Source organism: Yarrowia lipolytica, chromosome 1A (assembly GCF_001761485.1).
Source record: "Yarrowia lipolytica chromosome 1A, complete sequence".
Lineage (NCBI taxonomy): Eukaryota > Fungi > Ascomycota > Dipodascomycetes > Dipodascales > Yarrowia > Yarrowia lipolytica.
Window position 1 is genome coordinate 250,279 of NC_090770.1, and position 27,211 is coordinate 277,489.

General features: G+C 49.5%; 8 protein-coding genes across 8 annotated transcripts; 5 read left to right on the forward strand and 3 right to left on the reverse strand.

The window, feature by feature from the left end:
- Positions 1–203: 203 nt before the first annotated feature.
- YALI1_A02546g (uncharacterized protein) lies at positions 204–4,412 on the reverse strand (the record flags this gene model as incomplete). Its single annotated transcript, XM_499677.3, has 1 exon — positions 204–4,412. The coding sequence occupies one exon, from the start codon at positions 4,410–4,412 to the stop codon at positions 204–206; it is 4,209 nt and encodes a 1,402-aa protein (XP_499677.3).
- A 556-nt stretch (positions 4,413–4,968) lies between these two features.
- Positions 4,969–5,420, forward strand: YALI1_A02552g (uncharacterized protein; the record flags this gene model as incomplete). The annotated part of the gene is made up of 2 exons (XM_499678.4): positions 4,969–5,139; positions 5,196–5,420. 2 exons carry the CDS (start codon positions 4,969–4,971, stop codon positions 5,418–5,420), a joined length of 396 nt encoding a protein of 131 aa, XP_499678.2.
- A 56-nt stretch (positions 5,421–5,476) lies between these two features.
- Positions 5,477–5,914, reverse strand: YALI1_A02561g (uncharacterized protein; the record flags this gene model as incomplete). The annotated part of the gene is made up of 1 exon (XM_499679.3): positions 5,477–5,914. The coding sequence occupies one exon, from the start codon at positions 5,912–5,914 to the stop codon at positions 5,477–5,479; it is 438 nt and encodes a 145-aa protein (XP_499679.1).
- A 650-nt stretch (positions 5,915–6,564) lies between these two features.
- On the forward strand, positions 6,565–8,832 carry YALI1_A02568g (uncharacterized protein; the record flags this gene model as incomplete). The annotated part of the gene is made up of 1 exon (XM_499680.3): positions 6,565–8,832. One exon carries the CDS (start codon positions 6,565–6,567, stop codon positions 8,830–8,832), a length of 2,268 nt encoding a protein of 755 aa, XP_499680.2.
- A 152-nt stretch (positions 8,833–8,984) lies between these two features.
- On the reverse strand, positions 8,985–11,237 carry YALI1_A02615g (uncharacterized protein; the record flags this gene model as incomplete). The annotated part of the gene is made up of 1 exon (XM_499681.3): positions 8,985–11,237. The coding sequence occupies one exon, from the start codon at positions 11,235–11,237 to the stop codon at positions 8,985–8,987; it is 2,253 nt and encodes a 750-aa protein (XP_499681.1).
- Positions 11,238–15,069: 3,832 nt separating this feature from the next.
- Positions 15,070–16,791, forward strand: YALI1_A02653g (uncharacterized protein; the record flags this gene model as incomplete). Its single annotated transcript, XM_499682.3, has 1 exon — positions 15,070–16,791. The coding sequence occupies one exon, from the start codon at positions 15,070–15,072 to the stop codon at positions 16,789–16,791; it is 1,722 nt and encodes a 573-aa protein (XP_499682.3).
- A 1,200-nt stretch (positions 16,792–17,991) lies between these two features.
- On the forward strand, positions 17,992–21,153 carry YALI1_A02682g (uncharacterized protein; the record flags this gene model as incomplete). The annotated part of the gene is made up of 1 exon (XM_499683.3): positions 17,992–21,153. One exon carries the CDS (start codon positions 17,992–17,994, stop codon positions 21,151–21,153), a length of 3,162 nt encoding a protein of 1,053 aa, XP_499683.3.
- A 1,380-nt stretch (positions 21,154–22,533) lies between these two features.
- On the forward strand, positions 22,534–25,023 carry YALI1_A02728g (uncharacterized protein; the record flags this gene model as incomplete). Its single annotated transcript, XM_499684.3, has 1 exon — positions 22,534–25,023. The coding sequence occupies one exon, from the start codon at positions 22,534–22,536 to the stop codon at positions 25,021–25,023; it is 2,490 nt and encodes an 829-aa protein (XP_499684.3).
- Between the last annotated feature and the right edge of the window lie 2,188 nt (positions 25,024–27,211).

The following is a 27,211-nucleotide window of genomic DNA, read 5'->3' on the forward strand; positions in this document are numbered from 1 at the left end:
AGAACATCTAGTGCTACAGCAACTGTCAGCAACGCTCTCACCAGCAACAAATTGTGTATTCAATAGATTTTATGTCATATCACTAAGTACAGTAGTTACTTAACAAAAGCTAAAAAATCAAACCGGACTTACTTGCACTCGTGCTTACACCTCTCTCCGTTCCACTCTCAAACCCGTTACATTACACACAATAAAATTATTCATTACTTTTCCTCCTTGGCCTTCAGAACCGCCAGCAGGGTCTGACTCTTGTGCAACAACTGCTCGAGCTTTTTCTTGGTCTGCTCGGCTACCCTATCCTCCTCCTCAAGCATGAAACTCGTTCGAGATAGCTCAGCCCGAGTAATACCCTGGATCGCATCCACAGAGTTGGACGACGTGTTGGCGTCTCTGGTGAAGCTGGCTATCTGCTTCGCCTGAGTCTGCGCCTGCTTGGTCTGCTTCTCAAACTCGGGCAGCTTGTTCTTGAGCCGGTTCAATTCGACATGCCACTTGCGCTCGGCATCCGACAGAGGCAGCGACTGTGATCGGTTCAAGTCGGTCAGCAACTTGTCGAACCTCTTCTCATGATCCTTCTGACGCGCAATGAGCTTCTTGAGAGACTCAAGCATGTCTGTATCACCATAATGCTTATACAGCTTCTCAAACCGAGATTTGACAGCCTCCAAGTCAACCAGTTGCCGTCGCAACTCACTCTTCTGCATAGTTAGGCGTCTCTCCATCAGGATGGTGACCTCCTCCATCTTCAGATTTTCTCTCGAGAAATGGTTAGCAATCTGAGTGAACACCTGGACCATGTCAGGATGCTCGCGCAACTTCTCCGACATGGAGAAGGATAAATTCTCAGGTAGATCGGGCCTAATCTTGACAGAGTTGATCTTGTGGATGATCTCCGGTGAGACAGCACTGATCAGACCAGCTCGCTTGACGTGATCAGCCGCGACATTAACATTAAGTTCAGGAATAGAAGATGCCTTCTCCAACTCAGTAGCCGAAAGAGAAAGATCACCGTTCTCCGAAACAGACAAATCACACTCGTAAACCTGGTCTGACACAAGGATGAGACGCTCTGTGAACGTAGAGACGCCGTAGTCGGGTGCAAGAGAAATGCGCACACGTGACGAGCGTAGTTTGGTGTTTTGAAGCTGGCTTAACACCTGCATGTCCTGCTCGACGTAAGCTCCAGCAAGCTTTCTATACCAGTTTCGAGTATCGACCTGAGTGACGGAATCAGACGCTAACACATGAACAAGGCCATCGTGAAGACACTGAGACAGAACAGCAGCACTCTTCAGATCAATAGTCTCAAGAAGAACCATCTCCCGAAGGCCAAGCGCGTTGGAACCGTCTTCCTCCTCCTCCTCGTCAACCCAAATGTGATCAGGTGAATCCCACGAACACACAACAGGGCCTCCAGCGTACATAAGAATGTTGACTCTGCCAGACTCAAAGAGCTCTGCAAAAAGGGCGATTCCACGTGACTTGAGAGCAACCAGTTGCTTGGCAGTCTCCGTGTACATCTCCTTGGGGTAGGGAGACACCACAAAGGGACCTTGAAACTTGAGCTTGCCGTTTCCAAACGGAGCTTTGGGTTTGGTAACCTTCAGAGCTACCACATTTCCGTGTCGCACATCCTTGTTGGCCAAGGGAATCTGTCTCCATAGGTCATAACACCAGACCAGGTTGCCCTTGAACATCTTGGCTGTGGTGACACCCGGAGGAGGCAGACCCGAAGAAACCTTGGTGGTTTGCTCAAGGTAAACAGCCTGGTCCAAGATGCTCTTGATCTCAGTCTCGGTTAGAAGAGCGGAGGAAGGCATCCAAGGGGAGAGACAGAAGATGTCGCCATCCTCGTTGAGCAGATACAGAGTCAGGAGACCCATGGCCGCGGACGAATGGCCAAATGAGAAGGAAATTACCTCACCAATGGTGTCGATTCGGTCATCCTCCTCAGCAAGCTCGAAAACGGACTTCTCAATGTTGCTCTCCAGCGAGACACCAAGAGAAATGACCTGATTATCGCCGGTAAGAATCTCAAGAGTAGCATCAGGGTCTGCGACAGGGTTCCACAGAACATAACGGACACACGAGGCCGAAATGTGCTTGGAAACATCTTGAACGGAAGATTTGGCGATGTCGGAGTCGTTAATTCGAACAACAGAGACGTTCTTTTCACCAACAACAGCCAGCAGAGTGCCCGAGGGGTTCAGCAGAATGTTGGAGATCGCGAATCCAACCGAGACAATCTTCTCACGTGTTTGAGCACCAGTGATATAGCTGTAATAGAGAGTATCGTTGATGGCTGTGAAAAGAAGGTTTCGCTTGAGAGCAGTTCGTTGACCAGGGGTGGTGAAAGAGGCATTGGGTGTCGACAAACTGGACTTCTGGGGGGCGTTAGATGCAGTGGAGAAACCTGGAGGGGCAGATCCGGCCCGGTCGCTAGACTTGGGAGCACCAAGTCCGCTGGAGCCAAAGCCGCCAGTCTTGGAGGCAGGAGCAGGAGAGGAAGGGGCTCCGAAACCGAATCCCCCAGTCTTCAGAGGAGGCGCAGCAGAAGAGGTGGCACCAAGTCCAGATCCAAATCCTCCAGGTGAAGGCTTGGGGGCGTCAGATGACGACTTGGCTCCAAATAGCGAAGAGGTAGTGTTGTTACCTGTGCCAGAACCAAGACTGAACGGTTTGGTCTCCGTCTTAGCATCAAGATTGAAAGAGGGAGCAGCTGTCTTACCAGCGTCGGGCTTGGCATTAAGATTAAACGACGGAGTGGCGGTCTTGTCTTCGGGCTTGGAAGAAAAGCTTACGACGGGCTTGGGGTCGGCCTTGGATCCAAAAGTGAAACCGCCAGACTTGTTATCGGTCTGGGTTCCGATAGAGAACAATGGGGCCGCAGGTTTGTCGTCCTCCTTCTTAGCTCCAAAGGAGAAAGACGCTGTAGCAGGCTTGTCGTCCTCCTTCTTCGGAGGAAGAGAAAAGGAAGGACCCGTGGGCTTCGTCTCGTCCTTCTGGGCACCGAGAGAGAAAGGGGTGGCAGTCTTTGTGTCGTCCTTCTTAGCACCCAGGTTAAAAGTGGGAGCAGAAGATGAAGTGGGGGCATTGGCACCAAAAGAAAGCGCTGGTTTGGAGTCAGTCATCTTTTCGTCCGCATTCTTAGTACCACCAGAAGACAGAGGAGGCTTGTCCTCCTTCTTGTCATCCTCCTTCTTAGCACCGAAGGAGAACGCAGAAGGCTTATCCTCTGTTTTGGCTCCAAACGACAACGCGGGCTTCCCGTCCTTCTTATCCTCATTCTTGACACCAAATGAGAAAGCAGGCTTCTCGTCCTGCTTTTCACCCTCCTTCTTGGTACCGAATGACAACGCGGGCTTCTCGTCCTTCTTTACATCCTCCTTCTTGACACCAAATGAGAAAGCAGGCTTATCGTCCTTTTTGTCCTCCTTTACATCCAAAGACGGAGCCGTCTTGTCTTCATTCTTGACACCAAACGAAAAAGCAGAGGGCTTATCATCTTTCTTGGCCTTCTCCGGCTTAGTCTCCTTGTCGTCCTTCTTGTCCTCGGGCTTGGAACCGAATGCTCCAAAGGACAACGTGGGCTTTGAATCGTCCTTTCCCTTTTCCTTCTCCTTCTCGGCTGCAAAGCTGAAGCTGCCAGTAGCAACACCAGAGGAAGATCCAATTCCAGAGCTAGAAGTGCCAAATCCAGAGGGAGAGCCAAATCCACCAGACGACAGCTTGGGGAATCCTCCAGTAGCAGGCTTGTCGATGCTGGACGAACTGAACAGAGAGGGCTTCTCATCGTCCTTCTTGTCATTTCCCTTGTCGTTGTCTTTCTTGGTTCCAAATGAGAATCCAGAAGGCTTGTCCTTACTGTCCTCAGTCTTGTCCTCCTTCTTCACACCAAAACCAGTGAAAGCCGGCTTGTCGGACTGATCTCCCAAATTGAACCCTCCAAACGTAGGCTTGTCGGTGCTAGACTTGTGGACCGAATCCTTGGGTGTATCGAACAGAGAGGCCTTGGGTTTGGCCGGGGTGTCAAACAGGCTTGGTTTTGTGTCCTTCTTGTCGGAGTCGCCATCCTTGGGCTCCGCGGGTTTGGCGAACGAGAATCCGCCGCTCCCGAAGGCCGGTTTGGCCTCTGTGTCTGTTGTTTTTGTGTGTGTATTGTCCGAGTTTGAGTCCTCCTTCATGTCGTCAGACTTGGCGGTAGTGGCACCAAAGTTGAATTGCGGCTTCTGACCAAATGCGAAGGTCGGCGCCGCTCCTTTCTGGGGCTTTTCGCCGTCACCAGCGTTCGAATTGGACATGTCGATGGAATGTGACGAGGTAGCACTGTCGATGTTTTGAACTTGATTTTTGGGGCCCTGCATTACGAGGTTATTTTCCTGTATGCATCTTACTGCCAACTGAAAGAGCATTGTAGATCGCTACGAGTGCGAGTCCAAGGGCCAAAATGACTGACATAAATCTGAAAAAAAAAGTCTCAATTCGTTCCTGGACCGCCCCCCAACTTGCCCCATGCGATGTAATTGAACCTCTCGGCGCCGTCTAATCGCAGCAACGTGCAAGTCCAACCACCCCCCACCGTCTAAAGAAGCAACTACAAGACCCTGGATAATGATGTCTTCAAAAAAGCTCCCAAAATCGCCTAATTTGCGTATATATATACTCCATACTGTAATATGCGACTGTAAAAACGATAATGGGTACTTTGCTGCAGTTACAGTTCCAACACTGCCTCTTTGTCGACCTTTTGCAGCCCCGTTGGTGTCCTACTACTCAAATATTTTTTTCAAATATTTAGTTGACTTAATTTCTCTTCTCCAACTAAAGCTAACCAATTACCCTCCCAAAAGAGCCTTCTTCAAGTACTGCACGGTACTTTTCCTACATCAAAAATTCTGCACTCCCGTCAACAAAGTTTCAGACTATCGTGATCTTTTTTTCGAAATGAAATTCAGCTAATTCACACACATGGAGCTCACAGACGAACTGGCGGCAATCTCCATCGACACAGAGCCCCGCAAGGTGCTCAACGAGGCGCCCAAAAAGGGCAAGGGCAAAGTCCGAAAGGGACAGAGCGCGGAGGAGTACCAGAGACAGGTGGATCTGTACACCTCGGGGCCTCCCGTTCAGACCTTGACAGTGAGTACCTCCACAGCTCACCAAATCACTTACATTGGTTCCTTCCACTAACACAGTCAATCCTGGAAAGAGACTACAGCAACATCGACGGCATGGACCGACTCGACAGACATGCTGTACGACATGCTGCGGAACGGGCTTACTTCCTGAAAAAGTACGCGGAATGTATCAAGGTGGTGGACGACAGCAAGTTGCTGGAGAGTCCCGAAGTGGAAAAGAAACACGCCCGAGACGTTTACGAGATTCGTGTGGTCTACGACTCGGCCAAGTCTCTTGTATAAATATTTATTAATGCTATCCCTATTCAACAACACAACGCTAGTGATCCGTGGTCCCATCACTGATCCCTTTGATATACGCGCACCTCAATGGTACTGATTATCCGCTGTTGTTTGACAATCTCCTCATCGCTGTCCGACTCGTCGTCTCCATCCACCTCCATCTTCTCTGACGTCTCGTGAGCCACCTTGATCTCATCAAACAGAGTCGTTTGGCCCGTGAAGATATCCACCTTGTATCCCTCTTTCTGAAAGCGCAGCCCCAGGCTGATGGTCTTGTCCACGCACTTTCCCATGCCCATCATTCGAATGTACTGGCGCCTGGGCTGCTTGCGACTGGGTTTTAGCAGCTTGGTCACCTTCTTGAGAGCAGACACAAAGGCCATTTTGCTGGACACATAGAAACAGTCCTGCGACGCCTTTCCAACCAGTCTGATCGGCGCATGCTTCACTATCGTTCCCTCCACCCGAGTTCGCTTTTGTGCCGCTGGTGCCATTGTTGTGTCAGAGATTGAATTATAAATTTCAGCAGATTATGCAGGTGTCGATAATTGTATTAGTCAGCTGAGCAGGGCCCAAGCAAGGCGCGAAGTTGCATCAGTTCAACATATACAAGCGGTTTTTACAGGTCAAGGAGATGTATGAGCCGAAAGCAATGTTATGACCCTCTTTTAAGAGAGATTTTCGTTCCCACAGTGGAGATATAGCAGAGTCGATCCGGACGAGTTATAATAGCCAAAATCAGGTGAACTTTGATAGGGCAATTTCGGCTTGGAAAGGATCCACCGTGGTATGATGATATCGTAATATCGTAGCTACCGTATTGAATAGTGCGAACAGTACGAACAGTACTCGTAGTTAGGTGAAAACGGAGAGCTATTAGCCTGGTACAGTACCTACAGTTCATACTGCACCTACAACACACTGTAGATCCGTACTGGGAGCACTGTATGTACTGGGACTGTACGATATGAGAACCAGCAAAGAAGTTCCATTGCGGTATTAGTGGTATATTCCAACTGCTTACTAATATAAATGTCCCCTTGATCCTGTCTTCGCTATTCATTAAACATTTTCTATCAATACACACCTCTGCTATACACTCGTGATATGGACCCCTACCCCAATCACCTAACTCTTATCAGGCATGAAGTTTGGTGGACAGAGTTTGGTTTTAACATCAATGAAACGAGGGATTGAACGACACGTGGGCAAGTTCTACACGCGCAAAATCGCGGCGAAAAACATCAAGGTCGAGCGGCGGCAGTCCTCCAACGACGGCGAGGCCATCCAGCGCTTTTTCGAGCAGCAGCAGCAGGTTCTTCTGGCGCAGACGAAAATCATTGCTCTGGACGGAGGCGCAGTGACCGTGCCCGAGGAGGAGCTCTATCGCATGGTGGAGACATTCTGTCGGCATGGCAAGGGCGCGCAATGCTGGCAGTCGCTGTTCAAGGAGTGTATCGAGCCGCTGACGACAAAGTGTTTGGAGAACATTGAAGCCATCAGCCAGGCCGGGCTCAAATCGATCACCGCAGCTTTTCTGGACGAGTACGACATGTGGAGAAGCCGCATTCTCAAGCTGCAACTCATCTATTTCTACCTGGACCGCAGTTTCCTGCTTCAGAGTGGCAATGGGGGGAGCGACATTCTCCGGAGATGTCAGGATCTCGTCCGAGACAGGATTTACGCAGTTATTAGCCAGCGGGTGGAGACAGATTTCGCTTCTATCTTCGCCAATCTGGTTCGTGGAGCTTCTGATTCGGCATTGCTGCTTCAGCAGTGCGAGAATGTGGTTCGAGAGCTCTGTGGAGAGTCCAGTGAGCAATATCAGCGCATTATCAAAACGGTGGCGGTGCAGAGTCGGCTCTACTTCAAGTTGCAGGCTGAAAAGTGGCAGATTATGAGCCCCGTTCAATATCTTCAGCTGGTGGTTGATACCCAAGTCACAGAGCATAGACGCATTCAGGAGCTGATAAAGGACTCATCTCGGGTTGAAATGATCATGTCTGCCCTTCCCGAAGAGATGATCGTTCCGCATGTCCAGTTCATTCGCAGAGGAGTGACTGAGTCGTTTGAAGATGAACTCATGTTCCCTTACATTCGTCAGCTGTCGTTGTTGTCGTTCGAGGGCTCTGAGCAGCAGCTCAGAATCGGTGACATCTTTCGCCAATGGATCGAAACTGTCCTGGGACCCACTTTTACAAATATCGACATTGTCGTGCAGTCGTACCACAAAAGTAGTCGAGTCACTGAGGCACTGGCAGACGCAGATCTCATCAACAAGGCACCGGACTGGGTGGCAGGGTTCAGAAACAGCATGAGGGGTAAGAGAAACCTATCTGAACAGCTGGCCAAATTCTCCGACTCGCTACTACGAAAAGGAGCTAAAGGAGGAGACAGCTTGAAGAATACGGCTGATGTTAAAACACTCACATTTCTGCTCTCGTGCATCCCCGAGAAGGACGTGTTTGAAGTCTACTACAAGCGATACCTCAGTAAACGTCTGCTGGTGGGTCGAGCACTTGGTCTGGAAAGTGAAAGCGAACTGTTGACCATTCTACGAGACGAGTTTGGACCTGAGTTGACAGAATCCATGGAAACAATGCTCAAGGATGTGCGAACCAACTCGCCCGCTACCATGGCGCAATATCGCGACTCTGAGATATACACAAAGTACGGCAACTTCGACCTGAATGTCAACATGTTGAGTCAAAACGCATGGCCGCAATTTCCGGCTTCCACATCACCCATCCGGCTACCGTCGCAAATGTACTCGCAGCTAGACAACTTTTCCAAGTTTCTCAGCCAAGATCCCAAGAACACAAAGAAGAAAGTCACCTGGCAACACGCTCTGTCCTCGTGTACAATCAGAGCACATCTCAACGAAGACACCAAGGAGTTTGACGTGTCTCTGCATCAGGCGCTAGTGATGATGCAGTTTGTGGATGAGAAGAAAAGACCGCACATAACCTTCGCGGACCTCCTGGCTGCTACAGGTATTTCTGAGAGAGAGTTGACCATGTCTCTACACTCCCTCATGACGCCGAAGGTGAAGATTCTCATCAAAGAAGAAGGGGATGAGACACGGTACAAGTTCAACTGGAATTTTAGCTCGAAACTACGACGAGTAAAGGTGCCTTCCGTCGCCAGAGGAGCAGACGATATCATGTTACCCCATAAAGCCATTCAGGACACTTTGGAGAGAGATAGGAACATGGAGATCCAGGCTGTCATTATCCGAATCATGAAAGCCAGGCGGACTGTGGGACATGCAGAACTCGTGATGGAGGTGTTGGATAAAACGAAATCACGAGGCATTCTAGAGGTGGCGGACGTGAAAAAGAATATCAGTAAACTCATTACTGACGACTTCATTTCCCGCCAAGGACGAGATGTTTACGATTATGTAGCGTAATATTTATAAGCCGATGGCTATACAAAACTCATCAGTGAGGCTTGTTGGATACGGCTTTTACGCTGCATTTCTACGGGACAACATTTCATAACTGGTAACACTGCTTGTAGCCAGCCTAATTCATTATATAATAGAGTGAATATCCTTCGCGACTACTCCGCATCAAAAATGACATAGGCGTTCACCAGAATAGTCTCAATGACTCGGCCCTGGAAGCCCATCTCGGCCACATTGCCGTAGTCCGTGTTCATCAACGTAGGACCCCAGACAATGCCCAGGTTTACCACCGACATTCGGTTGATTGCCTCGCGCTCCTGGATTCGGTACAGGTGGAAAATCAGGTACCGCAAAGTTGTGTAGTTAGCGTCGGGAAGCTTGTTGACGGTTCCATGGAGCGCGTCTCGTCGTTGTATCGCGTTTTCAATCATGGCGCCATCAATGAACTCCTGATGCAACTCCTTGGTTAGTAGACAGTCGGGCAGCTCTCGGAAGTAAAGCTTTAGGGCAGAAGCCACCGAATGAATGTCGTTGAGGTTGTCTGAAGGATGCAGCAAGTCCACCTTGGACGGGTCTGTGTCAAACAGATGCTTGATTTCTTGGATCTGCGAGTTGTTTCCATTGGCTCGGTAGATACCCTCCACTTCCAGACCGAAATTGTCAATGGCCTGCACGCACTGGTACACTGCTCTCGGTACGGTTCCACCCTCATAGTCGAGAAGATCCTCGATGGGAGTGCCGTAGACAGGCATGGAGTCCGTCACACCAGGGGGGAACTGCGTAGGCACCACCGAGGAGGTCACCGACTGCTGGTCCATAGAGATTGTGGGCTGAATGGGAGGAGGAGCTGTGGTAGAAGAAGTGGAGGCCACTCGAGAGGCAGCGATGCCTCCGATCGTGCCAGCAGCTCCACTAGGTGCAAGGCTGGTCATAGAAGACGCGCCTGGGGGCTGCAACACGGAATTGGTGGTTCCCGAAGACACGTTTCGCTGTCCCACACCTGCCGAAGAGGGAGTGGAAGATGAGAATGGGGAGGGGTTTGAGGAGCTGGCAAATGGGGTCGGGCCCTTGACCGGCCTGGACACCGAGGTGGTGTTGTTGTTGCTGCTGGAGTAGTTGAACGACGACTTGGGGCCTGCACGCGACTTGTACTGAACCACATCTCTGTTAAGCCGTTGTTTTCGAGGCACTGCCATCACCGAGTCAAAGAAGTCCTTCTCGTTATCAATGAGAGCAGCGTTTTCTCGCATGGAACGAACGTTGGTCGAGGTTCCGGGAGGCTTGAGAGGCGAAACCACAAAACCGTTGTTGAGCGCCAGAGTCTCGCACACGTTTGCGAACTTTTGAAATTGCAGTGACATGCCGCTGTCGCACTCAAAAATGAGATCCTTGAGATCCCGTGATGCTTCAGGTCGTCGCACCCGCAGCAGCTCCTGTCGCGACCGTTGGGCAGCCGACACCTTTTGCTGGTAGTCCTGGTCGGCAGCCTGGACCTTTCTTTGTAGCTCCTCCTCGTGCTGGACCGAATTTTTGGTTGTTTTGAAGCCAAACTTGTTCTTTGTGGGGTCGCCAGTTCGTGCCCGTTCCAGATCGTCGTACAAAGACTCGTACTTGGACTTTGCCTTCTCTGCAGCCTGCTCCAGGTCCACCAGGTTCTTCTCGTGCCGCAGATGCGTCTCCTTGACCTGCTTTCGGGTCTTTTCTGTGGTTCGGGCTAGCTCTGATAGCTCGTCGTTCATAGCATTGAGCTTTGTGACAAATGTGGCGGACACATCGCTAACCCGCTCGCCCACACGTGCAATCTCGTCAAACTGGCGATAGAAGGTGCCCTGGCGGTGCTCGGGCCGTTTGATGGCGTCCCGTGTGTTTCGCGACAGCTTCTTGAGATGTGTAATGTGGTCGAGTTCTAGAGCTCCTCGCTTTTTGATGAATTGCGCAAACTCCTTGCACGACACAATGCTCTGTTTCGAACGGGCCAGCAGCGACGAGATTCCCACGTCCGATAGCATGATTTCCTGCAGCTTGGGGTCCTCCAGCAGGTGGGTGCTCTTCTGGGGCACCACGTTGAAGTTGGAGGCGTTGAGCGTGGTTCCCACACTGGTGGAGGTGGCAGTTGCTGAGGACGACGAAGGTCCAGACACAGAGCCGCTGTGGTTGGTGTTTGTGTCCTCCACAGACATGCGTGACATGGCCGGAGTCAGGCCCTGGTCCTCCATATCGCCCACAGAAGACGTGGACACAATGGAGTCGCCATCATTGTCGCTGTCGCTGTAGCCTGCTAGTGACTGGTGTTTTGTGGTGGTGGGGGTTTCTGTGGTCGACGAGTTGTTGCTGGGCTCGTCGAGAATCATGGACGGCTTGGAGGCCAGGTCGTCCTGGTTTTTGGGGTCCAGACGCGATTCTGGCATGGTGATAACGGTGGGCTTGCAACTGGTGGTGTTACGTGTAGAGTGTCCTTTTACAAATGATAAGGTTTGAGGAGGTGGGTATTGGGACGAAACAATAGTGAGCCGCACAGCTGAAAAGGAGATGTAGAATGGGATTGGGACGAGGTATCGAGGTTCTAAAACATGTATTTTTGTGAGAAAATGCGGTTCAAGAGCTATGGACCTTTCAAATTTCAAATTTGGACCCCGACTCGGCCAATTGAACGACCTACTTCAAAGCGGGGCTTGGTGTAAGGGGTAGCTGTCAGTTCGATTCTGGGTGGGGAGGATATAACGACAAGGGCCAATATGGGATTTGGCACATGACCTTCGGTCGTGTTTTTGCTCTAGTCACGTGACCATGTAGGTGGCTACCAGTTATTCGACAATTGTGCCGTCTCTGTGTTCCGTTATTTGTCTGTTTATCTGTCGCCGTCTAACTTGGCACAGTTGTCTGTCTTGATTATTGAACCATTTGGGAAGTAAAAAATATAATAAAAAAAAAAAAAAGTGATGATAATAAAATAATTAATGAATAAATTAATTTAATCACTCCAACACCACGATTATACGAGTATGAGATACGAGAAGCGGGAATGTGGAACAAGGACAACTTTGAGAGCCTTTGGAGGGCTCCAAAGCGGCTTGTTTTCTGTTGAAACTCGAATCTACATCTCTTCAAACAGCAACTGTGGTTGGATGCCAAGTCTAGTTATTTTTAGCCGTGGGCAGGGTACATGGATCACCACGACACACGAGACTGTTGAGACAGTCAATCAGGGTACCTAGGGGGAAAGCGGTAGACAAGATGGGTTGTGAATGTCTCTCTTTGTAGAGTAAATAAAGAGCAGTATCGAATATCTGCTCCAGTTGTTTATTTACCAGTGCTAAGAGGTGATATTTCTGTAGTCTTGTTTCTGCACGATCTCGCTAAAACTCGTGCTAATTTTTTATGACGTCACGGTGCGTGCACAGTACAGTAGCGTCCTAGGTGGTAGACGCTGGGGATTGCTACAAGTAGCAGGAAAAACGTGTACACTACGTACCGTGCGGTGCAGTATGTATAGTACAGTACAGTACTCCAGGGTCTAAGTGGAGTTCTAGTTCGACTCGTCGTCGTCACAAGAGTAAAACGTTCGCCCATGGCTAGACACTCCGTATGTACGTTACAGGTGAGTGTCTACGACGCTCGATTGTAGTCACCCTCATGGGACGGAACACCCTAGAATTTTATTTTATTTTTGGGAAAATCTTTCTGTTGAGGTCAAGTAAGAGTGGCCCCTTCTCTACTGTTCATGAGACCTGGCAGTGTGACTCTGAGATGTCAGACGAGCTCAGGGTGTCAGTTTGCGTTAAATCCGAGACTGGTGAACATGATTTGGTTTGGAGGGCTGGAGAAAAGTCTGGATTATGTTGAATCGCAAGTTTTCGAGGTTGTCTAGACCAGATATCGGCTATAAGAGCTCTTTCCGGATCGTGATATCAAGATTGATCAATCTTCCATAACGTAGTGAACTTTACTATAATGTGAACACCAAGACAATTGTCAAGACGAGGAGTTTACCGTTGTGTCTAGAAGGCTTCCTTACCTCGTGTGATACCCTTTTTGACCCGGTATAGCGACAAGGGCTGTTGTATTCTCACCTTCTGGTGGATGGACTCGAAGGTTTCGCTGCTCTGAGATCTGACTGCTTTGATACCTGAATCCTTCAACAAGTAGAGGCTTCAGCTTCCAAAAGGGGAAATTCTAGTCATCCACATGCTCTAGTCATCCTCATGTTCTAGCCATCCTCATGTTTTAGCCATCCTTATGTTCTAGCCATCCTCATGTTCTTGTCTGCTCATCTTGTAAAGGAGACAACTGAACAGCAAGTACATACTGTGCTCATCCTATACAAGTACAGTATGTACAGTACTCGTAAAAGGACTGCTTTCTCATCGTGAAGAGAAAATCTCACCTCAATAATTCTGGAGCAGAAGTGGATCACCTCATCTCAATCACCGCCCTTTGTTAATGTTCACTTCTCGGGAGAACCCTCGAGAACCTGCACCGTACATTCTGGTCAAGTTCACCACACAAGCTGTGCATATGTTCGTTTGGATGGGTGAGAATTGTTCGCCAAGGAGAATTGTTCTCCAAGGGTAGAAACAGGTATCGATACATAGTGTAGTTGTTCCATACAGAACTGAACAATGGCACTAGAGTCTTCGGTTCCAGACACTTATCAGCGTACAATGTATCGGCTATCTGCGACTCAACTCTTCCAAACAGAAACCTCATTTCAGATGTAACTATTTTATGGCTAAAGAAGAGGACTTTGTATTATATACCTCCTTCCATTAGCTCCTTTGATTCGAATTATACAACTTTTTGCTCAAAGATCCAAGTGCACCTATACACCTGTTGTTGAGTACACTCTCATTCTACCAGAACGTCTACAGTAGCCTTACACACACCCATTTGGATACACACATGTGTTACTGGTGACAAGTAAACTGACGAGAAGAGTCTTCATCTCCGGATTTCAGTCAGATTCTCTCTCTCTCTAAACCATTCGGGAGCTGATCAAATCGTTCGAGAGACCTCAGTAACAGCCCAGAACTCACCCACCCCAAAGGTCAGCAATTTGGCATATCTGGCAGCGTAGATCCACTTACGCATTCATACTCTATAAACACTCAACCTGCCATAGTTCCCATCTAAGATCAGCCAGTCAATCGTGTATGACTCGCTACAGACGACGCTAGTTTGAGATCACGTGATCAACACAAGTGCCAACAATCCTTCAGGACTCCATTCCAATCTTTCCTCTTTGTTTGGTTCGTTTAATTATATATTTTGTTTCATTTCGTCTGTCCGCGTCCACCAATAAACAGCAAACAGCCTCTGAATGTGTCAAAAGTCACCTAAAAAATCCAGCAGCGCACATGAAACCGTGCATCTCAGCTGTTTCACCATACACTGCTGGTTGGTACCACTTATAACTCTCACTCAATTGCCACTGGATGTAGATAGATGAGCGGTGTGGACGGCGATATCGGACTAGTTCGATCCTCTTATATAGATTGTGTTGAGAGTCTGTATTAAATAAATTTTACAATTTCAAGTCAACCAGAGTGCTATTCATTTTTATTTATTTATTATTTTATTTTCAGCGGTTTTAATCACTTTTCGACAATTCTTATTTTATTTTTATTTTGTTGCGGTTTATATTTTGATTTTGATTTTTGGCCCCACTTGCCCCACTTGGGGATTTCATTTTAATATCGTTTTAAAACCCAAATGAACCTTCCCGTAGCTAGTGTGAGTCATCTTGACTCAGAAAAAGTAGGAGACAACGGCGAATGTGGAGAGGAAGGGAGCAGGGCTGCAGAGGTGGGAGGTGTGGGGGTCGCGTGATCCGAATGGTATCACGTGACGTCGTAATCTGTGTCCAAGACGCCGTTTACCGGGCCCGAAACGACTCGGTGTCGTCTCTTTCCTCTCTATCATCTCCCAAAGCAGCCCCGAGTTAGTTTATGACGTTTGAGGACAGACGATCTTTGACAGGGTGCGTGGAGGAGCGCGGAAATAGCAAAGAGGGGTGGTATTGGGGCGTTGACGACACTTTCAAGTCAGTAGAAGTTGCCTAGACTCACCTTTCCCCCCGTAATCCCAACCCCCCCCCCCCCCCCGGAAACAGTCGCATCGCTCCATCTACAGTGCCATGTTTCAATATATCTCTTTTCGTATGCACGTCCATCTTCAACTAACTTTGGCTCTTGTCCCAACCACCTAGTTGGGCCTCGGTCAAACCTTGATTCCCCAGATCCTATGTATTCCAGATCAGGTCGGAAAAAAGAAACCACAACACCCCAACACCAACACCAACAGCTACAGCTACTCTACACGCTCTTATTCACACTATTCATGGAGGCGTATCATCCGGGCGACCTGCTCTCGGTGATCCACAGCACGATGGCCATGATGCTCATGTGTCCGGCGCTCGGCATGCTCTATTCAGGGCTCACTCCACACTCTTCGGCCCTCTCCATGGCAGGCATGAATCTCGCAGCTCTATCGATGGCTGTATTGCAGTGGGTGGTATGGGGGTACTCGTTGGCTCTGAGTCCGACGGGGGGCAAGTTCATGGGGAATCTACGACACGCAGGCTTCCACCATGTGGCTCTGGAACCACACCCCATTGCTTTTGGACGGCTACCAGGACTCGCGGTGGCCATGTTTGAGGGCATGTTTTTGTGCATCACGGCGGTCATTATGACGGGAAGCATCGTGGGGCGAGGCCGTGTCGTCCCCTTTGTGGTCTTCATCTTTTGCTGGGCCACGGTGGTTTACTGCCCCATTGCATGCTGGGTTTGGGGGCCTAATGGATGGAGCGGCAACTTGGGCGCTCTTGATTTTGCGGGAGGCTCACCTGTTCACATCAACTCGGGATTCACAGGTTTGGCATACGGTATCATGCTCAGATGGAGCCGAGGAAGGAAGATGGGCCAGACCCCCGTGGCGGTCCCTGAACCACATTATCCACATTCAGCCATGCTGGTAATGATTGGAACAGGCCTACTGTGGACGGGGTGGCTCGGTTTTGCGTCTGGAGGCGCCTTTGGGGCCAACCTCATGGCTCTTATGGCTTCGTCCAATACTATGATTGGAGGAGCGTTTGGAGGACTAGCATGGGCCGTGCTGGACTACAGAATCGAACGAAAGCTGTCGATGATTGGGTTCTGCTCAGGTGCCGTGTCCGGACTCGTTTCTCTGTCCCCTTCGTCGGGCTATGTGGCTCCTTGGGCCGCTATTGTTTGTGCCATTGTAGGCTCCATAGCCTGCAACCTCGCCACACAGCTCAAGTTTTTCATCCACGTGGAGGACCCTCTGGACGTGTTTGCTATTCACGGTATCGGCGGCATGGTAGGTTCGCTGCTAGTCGGGCTGTTTGCCGAGAAAGAAGTGGCCAAACTGGACGGAAACAGAGATATCAAGGGAGGTTGGGTCAATCAGCATTACGCCCAGCTTGGCTACCAGTGCGCAGAGGTGTTTTCCGTGGCCGGATACGCCTTCTTTGTGTCTCTTGTTCTGCTATTCATCATTGATCGAATTCCAGGGCTACATCTGCGGATGGATCCTGAAGCAGAGAGCCAGGGTCCTGACACCAACCAGCATGGCGAGGTGTGCTACGAGTTTCTGGCGCAGCTGGGTGACGACCCCAGCCCCAACCATCCAGACACGGATCCTTCCAACACCATCAATGGGTCGTCCCCGCGTCCTTCCATGGACGGCAACCAGTTTGGCATCTATGAGTTGCATGCCATTCAATCCAAAAAGGTGAACGATGCGTACCATTTTCCCATGCACCCGCCCATGCAGGTCAACTTCCCTCCCCCGGTATCCCAGCCGCAACCTCCATCTCAGGATGCGACCCCTCCGCCCCACAATGAACCACCTCCAACGCCCATGCTGGACTTTAGTCTTGGACCCCAACAGCCCCCAAGACAGCCGTTGAACCGCACAGTGACGTCTCCCTTGCTAGGGGAATGAACTGGTGACGGCGTATTTATTTGTACTTACTAATTATCATTAATGCCGAGAAACGAGAGGAGCAGGAGACAAGAGAGAGATGAGTATCGAGAGGTGAGACACTCGAGGGGTGAGACACTCGAGGGGTGTATGCATGCGAATGCCCGGGTACGACGCCAGATGAGTGTAATGTCTCACAGACGACCATTGGTAGTATCCATTCTGAGACCCTGACCCAAACGGTCATAAAAGCACCGCAACAGAAGTTCGCAGTGGATGAAGAGTGTACATAACTCCCAGTTCATGGACGTCACTACCCCAACTCATCGAGGCGTTAAGCCTTTTGCAATTAGAACTATTATCCAAATTAGCCAGTTTCTGGACTCGCATCACCCCCAGTTTATGGAGTCGCGAACGTTGTTGCAAGTCGCGATAAGGACGTCTATATAAACCCGTAGTCCAGCACCTTCCTTCCCGACATCTTAACCTCGGACACTGATCTGATCATACTAAGGATAGTTGTACTGGAGTATATTCTGCTGCGATATATCTGTTCCCTTTTCTTTCCTGTCTGACACCTGGATTCACTTTTGATAACAGATGGTACTTGTACTTGTACTTGTCAATTTCCCAAAATTCGGGCTTACTAAGGATAGTTGTACTGGAGTATATTCTGCTGCGATATATCTGTTCCCTTTTCTTTCCTGTCTGACACCTGGATTCACTTTTGATAACAGATGGTACTTGTACTTGTACTTGTCAATTTCCCAAAATTCGGGCAGATCGGGAGAGCGGTTCAGCAGGAACTTCACTTGGGAAGAAAATACAGCTCAACCTACGCCAAACCACTTCACTGAAACGCCCCGTCTATTAAACTTAAAGTTATAATTAAATGAAATGTATATGCCAGAAAAAAAAAAAAAACTTACCCCGCTCCCGAAATTACTTAGGGCGCGACCACAGCCTAAACCCGGAGACTACAAGTACAAGTACACTGCATGTTCCACTACCGAGTACCGGTACAGTACACAAAAGATACGCGTCGAAATCTGCCACCGAACCAGCAAAGTGCGCTTTTTCCGACGTATTTTCGGCACTGGGATTTGAGTGTCAACTCTGATGGGCACCTGTACCATTAATTACGCGTCCTGCAAGGTCACGTACGTGTGCAAACCTCCACCACCCCAGATCACTAAGCGACCATAACAGTGACGAACCAATATGTCCTTCGAACAGGCGACGGAACATACAGGTTCGTCTTTTGACCGTTCGAAGCCAATTCTGTATCGACTCGACTACAAAATAGAGGCGTTTGTCAATGAAGGACATCGATTCGTTCATATCCCCAACGGGCGGAATCCCTACAACACACTGAGCCATGTGTTTCGACAAACAGACATTGATATGGAGCCCAACATGACCTTTGTCGTTGAGAACACTTACGTCGACTATCCTTGGTCAAGTCAGAAGTGTCATCGGGATTTCCCATGCGCCCTAAGGCCGAACGTCGTTGCACCGATCCCGCCTCAGCCACCTGGTGCTGCCGCTGTCACGTCCAGTGGTCTTTCAAGCAACCCTACTGAACGTTCCGGGGAGTCACTGACCGAGAACTCGGGGCAGAGCTGTTCCTCGAAACCAGGGGACCTTCCAAAAACCACGACTGGAAGGACAAAGATGTCAAAGGCCACCGAACACAATCACCGAGTGGCGCAGCTACTCAAGCGTGGCATGAGGCTCACGTATCCTGACATTACAATGACATGTCGCGAATTCGACTACCCCACCATGTACAAGCATCTGTTCAACGATCAGATCTTCAAGAGCCGCAAGTTGGCTCAATCTTACGTTGATGAAATCGCTGCCAAACATGGATTTGCCGTCAGATTTAACAATGGCCAGGGGTACATGGCATGTACACGGAACGAAGCTAAGCCCACACGGAAAAGCGATACACGGTGCAAGGGTGAATACGACGAGAGGGTCAGAAAGACACGAGTCACGCATACGGGGTGCAAGTTCTCCTTAGCTATCAAGAGGGCTTATAACGCCAACGAGTGGTATGTTGTCGATGTCAGCGACGCCAAACCCATTCACAATCATCTGCCATCTGTCTGTTCTGCTTCAAATGCTAGATATCGTGCTCAACAGCTGGAGGAGATCAGGGCTCAGTTCAAGTCAGTTGGTGCTGACGAGTCCAAAAGCGACAGCGAGAACGATAGATTGGACATCTGCGACATTTTCATGGACGTTCAAGCCGCTCCTCGACAACTCCGAGAAGCACTTCGTATCATATCTCCTAAAGGTTACGCGGTGACAAGCCAGGACGTGTACAACCTGTATAAACGACGCGACAAGGACCTTTTCGGCGACATGGACCCTATGGAGGCTTTGCTGGTATTGTTAGAGAAGACGCCTCATTTTCACTGCAGCTATCGACTCGACGATGATCCGGCTTTCCTCGATACCGAAGCTGTGGTTGGTGACCTGCAAGAAGACAACAGTGACGATGAAAGTGACGATGACACGGAAGTACAAACTGTACCAACCAAGCGAGCTCCAGAACCCGCGCCCGTACCAGCACCTATCAAGAAGCGAAGGGGGCCACCAAAGTCCCAGACTGGCTCAAGTCAGAGCGAGTCTGCCACAAAGCCTTCCTCACCACCGCCCGAGGGAAGCCCTCCGGCTGATGACGAAGCAAAACGCGAGAATGTCGTTTGTGACATCTTTTTCTTACACCGCAAGTCCATCAAGTTTATGAGGACCTTTCCTGAGGTCATCGCAGTCGATTGTACTTTCAACACAAATGGGTACAACTACAGGCTCTTCAACATTGTCGGTGTGGGATCGGATAATAGGTCGTTTCCCATTGCTCATGCCTTCATCTCCCGGGAGAACGCTGACACCTTTGCTTGGTGTTTGAACGAGCTGAAGAAGATCATGGAGGAATTTAACATTCCCTTCCCGGAGTGGATCCTTTCAGACTGTTCCAAGGCTTTTCTCAAAGCCAAGTCTCTTGGTGGCTTCCCCGGAAAAATCCGTCTCTGCGACTGGCATGCTGACCAGGCAGTGCTGAAAAGGGCGTCCAAGCTCTTTAAGAGTGATACTGCTTTCGACAAGTTCATGGAGGCCTGGTACTTGATGAAAGGTGCCAACAGCAAGACACAATTCCGGAAATTCTACAGCAAGTTCAAGAATGTGTATTGGAAGCCGGGCACTACCGAGCCCGACCAGAAGGACTCCACATCTGTGGGAAGAAACAACAGGGCATACTTCTACATCAAGAGAAACTGGTTTGGCGACCCCGACAGCGACCACCCAGACAAGATCAAGTATCGTCACATGCTCGTCAAGGCTTATTCGAACGGTACAGAGGATTTCTTCAACAAAACCACATCCCGGGTCCAGAGTCTCCACGCACTGCAAAAGAGCAACATGAGATCGCGCATCTCTTCTCTCTTCTCGTCTGCGATGACTGTGATACGAGTCTCGCTTGACATCCTTGCTGACTTGGAGACCGAACACTCTCAAGCCATGGAGAAATACGAAGTGGCCTTGAGCCGAGACTTTAACGACTGCCTCATGCCATTCATTTCAGTGCTGGCACTGCGAAAGGTGGCTGAGCAGGCTCAGAAGGGTAAGCTCAGCAGTCAGCAGGCTGAGGGGACTGGGGCCACGAGTCGCACGAGCAAATGCTGTACCGAGAGCTTCATGAATACCTCGGGTTTGCCTTGTATACACTACTTGCACAAGATTCTAGCCAAGCCCAAAGATGGCGCCACCATGAGACCTAATGCTGAAGTCAACAATGCGCCCGGCAAGTCGGAAGAGGAGATGTTATTTCCTGTTCTAATGCTCGGCGATTTCCACCCACACTGGAGAAATCTACATGCCACACTAATGATGGGGCCTGACGATTGGGATAGCGCAACCAACTATGGCAGACATCGAGACTTGTGGCGGAAATTGCAGTGCAGGCTCGAAAAGGATAAGGAAATTGACGAAATGTGGCGGAAGAAGGACGAAGCAATGCTACAAGAAGTGGCATCCGGCAACGATTTTGTTCGCTTGAAGACTAAGGGTGATATCGCTGACACGTTCGTTAATGGCACAAGAAGAAGCACAGGCCGAGTGAAGCCTTCCCTCGACAAGGGCAAGGCCTGCCCCATCTGCAAGAAGAAAGAGAGTGGCCACGCCATCACCAAATCGTGCTTCCCCAACAACGCTGCGTACGAGCGCTACTTGGAGAAGAACGACCCAGAGTCAAGATTGGAACGCATTGCCCTCGATAAACGAAACTTGCAGAAGGCGGGTCTTGTCGAATCCGTACGCAATGCTTATGTGACTGCAGGCGACGACTCCGACAACGAATTTCCAGTATTGTAGTGAAATCTACGTCAAACTCACCCAATCTGTGATTATCGACTCAGGTTCGAAACTTGTTGAAGAGAACTTTGTTAAGTTTCTACTAGAAGTGCTCGTAATCTCAGGCAGATTGTTTATGTCTCACTTGGTCAGGCGGTGATACTGAAACCAGCGCCAAAACATCCACCCGAAATGAGAGACCTGACGCCTGACTGGTGCAGGGAACTACAATGTGGAAGTAACCGTTCTATGGCCCTTTTTTTCAATTCACCTCGTAAATAATTAATACTGTAATAATTATCGCAGTGCTGTTTAGGCGTGAAAATAGTTCAGTCTATTATATCATAATGGAGTATTAATCGCACCCAAAAGAGGGGGTATTCCATAAATAAAAGAGTGTATATATATAAAAAAGAGTGTATAATAAAAAAGAAGCGTATAATAAAAAAGAGTGTATAAAAAAAAAAAGTATATAATAAAAAAGAGTGTATCTTAATATACCCGCTCTCACCAACTACAAGTAGTCCATATATTTTGTTTTCACAATAAAATATTCGGACGCCTTTGTCCAATCCTATATACGACCAGAACATACCCTTCCTCCATCCACCTCTGAACTCCTCAGACCCATCATCCTAACCCTGTAAGACCCCTGAAACATCTCCACGGCCCTAAAACTGACCTGCCATCCACCGATCCGAGCCACAGACCAATTATTGTGCACTTTGAGCCCTACAAGTAGCGGTGAAGCCTGTCGGCGCTATTTTCAGCTCTGAACTAGATTTCACCAAGCGGCTCATAGAGTTGTCAAACAGAGTGGATCGAGTCCTGAATAGGGCGAGTGCGATACCAGTCGGAGCACAGTACGAATACGAGCACAATACTTGTCTGGTACAATCATGGAGGTCGGTGGGTTAGGTGCCATTGCTGATGTGGGTCACGTGACTGGTGGAGCGAGCGCCACAACTACTCTTTGGTCACGTGGCTATCAACAGCAACTACACTACAGTACTGGTACTTTACGCACTCGTATATACTGTAGTTACAGTAACAAAACTCGTATGTCCACAGCCTCCTTTCTCACCTGCTGGTTTACTGCACGGCGTGAATTTTAAAGTCAAGTCAAACGTGAAAGATGCGAATGGCATGTCTCGTATCTAGCTCCGTATCGACTCCATTCGGAAGAAAACAAGGCAGATGGTGTGTTTCAGTGTTACTCTGCATTCGTCGTGTTTTTCTGCCTTGCTCCCCAACCGTTATCCACCCTGACAGCCGTCGCTTCCCCTCCATCCCCATATATATTTTTAGCCAAAACCCAAACACTAGATGCAGTAGGTTATGCAACCGGCTCTATACTTGTTGGTTGGACCTTTGAAGACCATCTCTACATCGCTCTGAGCCATGAAACTCGCGCAATTTGCCGTGTGGCTCGCGCCGGCAGCAGCCATATACTTTTCCGACTGCTTTCACCAGCGCAACAACCCCCTGGGGCTCTCGTGGACGCCAGACAGCGTTTTCGCCGACTACGACAAGGACGATGGCCGTCTACACTTTTCCGTGACCGGCACGGTGTCAGGGGCGGTGCTCAGCGACCTCAACGAGACGGAAAACAAGTACACAACACTCAACAGCCAATCGCGCAGCATGAAGGGGCTTTTTGTCGACAATTATACCCGGTTCTGCGACGAGGTCAGCAAGGACACCAAGCCCGAAACCTGCCCTATTCAGCCGGGACAAGAGGCGTCCTTTGCATACACAGTGGAGGTGCCCGAGGTGGCGAGGAGGATTTCCGATATCGCAACGATATTCAAGATCATCAGCCCGGTGGACAATGGAGATGGGCTGGTGGTGGGGTGCGTGGAGATCCAGACCAGTCCCGTAATTGATAAGGGCACAATCTACGCCGTCATTTTCTCAACCCTGGGCGTGAGTATAGTTGTGTTTGTGGCAACTTTCGGAGTGCAGTCCTTCTCGACATGGAGCAGGTTGAACACAGGCTCTGATTCAGACTTGGACACCTCGTCTCCGCATGCAACTATGAAGGCGTCGATTCTGGCGCAGTTCACGGGCCTGGTGGCGTACTGGCAGTTTGCATTCTTTGTCGCTTGTCTGAATCTCAACTACGCAGGTGCTTACCAGGCTGTAGCCTCTGGATTTGGCTGGGCCGCTCTCACGTTTGGTAAGAGCTTCACCAGCGACGTGATCGAATCTGCAGACCCCGCCAACGGACTCTACAACTTTCACACGCCGGGAATGCCAGCTATGGCAACGATAGTCGGTCTGCACGACAACCGGGACATTTGGCCAGGCTTCATCATATGGTTTCTGGTCATTTTCGGGGCTACCATCATCGCCATGTGCGTGTCACAATGCCTGGCCGGCAGAACGAGTTTTGCATCTCTATTGACAGGACTCGCTAAAACTACAATCACGGTGGTCTACTCATTACTTGCTCTGCCTCTGCTGGCCCTCAGCTTCTACCAGCTTCAGGCGGGAGGTACTCTGACCGTGGCCAAGGTGCTCAGTGGCTTGATTGTCGGGTTTTGGGCACTGGGAGGTATATACTTTTGCTGGAGTGTATCTCAAGGACGAAATGGAGATTTGGGATGCTTCACAGGATGCATGAAGCCAAGCACTTCATCTGCGTTTCGAGCATCCATTGTCTTCGTCGAACTAGCCCACGTCTATCTGCTGGGTGTGTGTATTGGCGTTCTGCAATCTTCGGGTGTGGCCCAGGTTGCTTTCTTGGGCACATTGGAGTTTCTCATCTTTGCAATCACCTTGATTGTTGCTCCTTATGTGTTCAGTCGTCTGAGTGCCCTGGTTGCACTGTTCCGAATGATCATCTCTCTGCTGTCCATTGTATATATTCGCAGTTTGGACACCTCCCTTTCGCTGAAGATCATCATGGGTATTGTCATCATGGTGCTGCATTTGGTGGTCTGTTTGTCGTTTTTGTTTTTCGCAGGCCTTTTGATCTTCCGACCTCGATTTAGATCCCAGTCTTCGCCTGTCAGCTCCTCGTCTTCCTTCAACATCAACTCCAAGTCGGTTTCTCCCGTCAATGGTGACACGCTTCTGGGCCAATACAACGACGATCTTAACTCGCAATCCGAAAAACGAGCCGCCATCAGAGAAAACATCCGTTTCCAGCCGGAAATGTATGAAAGACCCATGTCTGGACTTCAGGATCATCTCAAGGGTCATGTTCAGGATGTGCAAAGCCCCCAGGATCTTGGTCTAGCTGACATGGACTTTGATTTCGAAGACGAACGGCCCATGCACCAGCGACCTGTTTCGGGCCACAAGAGATCCATGTCTGGAAACGAACGGCCACTCTCAGGTTCGCTCACAGGGTCTAGGCCAACGTCTGATCTCTACGAGCGAAGACAGGACCGACGAAGACGAAGTTCGGCGTCTGGCCATCGCAAGTCGCTCACCATTGATACCTCTGCTCTTGTCAAATCACATACTAACCCTTCCCCTGCCCTGCCCAACCCCCCTGCACTCAAGACCGTGGCAGACAGAGTGGTGGCTTCTCCTCACACATACTACCGACCTCCTCGGCGACGATCGGAGGATCGAACAAGTACTGCTACTCCTCAGACTCCTGAGGTGCCTGTGCTTCCTTCTCCTCATGTGGACTACACTCAGCGAGAGGCTGACATCTACAAGCGAAGTTCTACCATGTGCGAAGACTACGATCTGGGAGGTGTTGGCAGCCACGACGCGCTTCACAAGTCGACTTCGCATCTCATTTCCAAGACTCGGTCTGCTGACGAAGTGATCAACAAGCATGAGCGTAAGTTGTTCCAGCCCAAGACGTGGATCAAACCTGAAGAGGATCCCCTCGAGCCCAAGGGCTTTGAGGTGGTTGGCAGAGGCAAGTAGAATCATACTATGTCGCTGTGCTGGGGTTATTCTGCTGGGCCGTTCGGCTGGAGCATTGGTGCTCGTTCAGCTGGGCTTCACAACAGTGGAGCCATTAATTTATTTAATTTAATTCATCTTTTTAGTCACGCTTTGGTTGTTTGGTATACACGCAGTACTTTTAGAAATCACCAGTGCTTGAATGTCTGAAGACTGGTCCGACCCATGCAAGAGGAGGGATAAGAGCATGCAGATTTGCGACTGTCTAGGTGCTTTCCGGTTGCTGCGAATACAAGTACGAGTGCGGTTATTGGATTGGTTTCGTCTTCTGAACTCTCGAATATCACTCGTTACAAGTACTGTACACTTGTAGTACAGTATGGGTTCTACAGGTACATGTTGGTGTATGTACAGTATGTACATACTGTACTTGTATTTCGATATACTTACACTAGTACATATTGTACTCTTACCAATAAATATTCATCGAGTCAATTGCAAGTACTGTACATGTACTGTACAGTACATACTTACCTGTCTCGAGGAACACTCACTCGCACTCATACTCGCACTCGTACTCACTCTCATACACACTCTCATACTCACCCATGCTCGCACTTCCAGTGAATTCCACAATGTTGTAAATAGTATATTAGTCAGTCTATTTGACCTACAGTACTCGACCGCGACTGTAAGTCGCAGAACGTCTGTTCATGAATCCAACAATCAGACGAGAAATATGTGCCGCTTGTGACCTTTTTAGTGCATCTTGTGACTTCTATAGACACCCAACTTATCTCGTTTAAGCCCCGTTTGAACCTACTTGTATAATGATACAGGCTGAACGTTTGCATGGAGAGATGGAATATCGGAGAAGACTGAGTCAGTTTAAAAGCGCGGGTTTTGACCGAATCTGAGAAAAATCCCGCTTACTAACACAAGACTGACCGTGGAATACTCGTAATCCGGTCGGTTGCGCGACACAGCGCTTGCAACATCTTCTTCTCCTGCTCCTCGGCTCTTTGGATCATGATCCCACAATTTCAGAGAGAAGTGTCGATACGCGCATTAAAGTTGGCAGGTGGACCCACCACGGAGGTGGAATTTGCGAGCCATTGTGGACCCAGAGGGCTGTTTGGGGCGGAGGAAACGGCGCCATCGCCACCTCTGGCGTCTTCTGCTGGCGCCCCCACGCTCATTCCACAAATCCATCAACCTCAAGGTCTGTTATGAAGATCCATAATTGGGTTGGGACGCGTGGCGGAATTTCCACACACATTTGAAATGCACTTGGCGCATCCCCAAGCCTTCTTCAATTATCTCAATGGGCCGAATTTGGCGTTCCTACAGCTAGCCCTGCCTTGTGTGCGATGGCACGTTTGAGAGCAAGCGATGGGTCTACTGTACACGTACAGTACGTCCTGTAAGGCGGTCCGATGGGGAGACGGCGCGTGCTTGGTCTAAATACGCTGCTCTCCATCTCGCTGTCGTCGTGTTTGGGCCACACATCCGCGTCTAATATTTTTTTTTCATAAATAACAAAAAACCGCTGGCGGTGATTTTCATTTCCGTTTCGGGCTCGACCCCATCAGAGTTCGGGTGCTCAGCGGATATGCATGTGGGCAGGTTGAGGGATGGTGGTGGAACTACAACACGACACGATACTCAAGTGCGAGTAATAATGGAGCTATTACTAAGGGCGATTAATGTGCCAGTATTACTAAGCGATGTATCGACCAGAGACGACCGCTTACTAAGTCAACAGTGTTCCAAGCTCGACTGCTCCAGTATCGGGCTCTCTGCTGGCCGACCGCACTGTAGCTACTGTACTTGTAGGTCACACCTTGTCCCCACATTTAAATTCGGACACGTGTTGCGACAAAAAAAAGGACTCGCTGGACCTGGACTCAGAACCTCGACTCGCGGTGTCATCGCAGAGGACGCACGTCGGGCACGTCCAAAGACGCCCGTGCGCTCCACGCATGCACGTTGTCCGGTTCTAGCTCCGTTTTGCCCTCTCCTAACCCCCTATTTCGCGGTGCTCCATGTACAGTTGAGGCACTCGTACGGGTAAATGTACAATTCGGAAAAAAAAAAAAAAAACCCTAGAATCAAAAAAAAAAAAAAAAAAAAGTCCTGTTGGTCCCAAATGTGTCTTTTTTGTGAACCCTAACACTGAAGCCTAAATGCCAAGTCGCAGCACCGAACA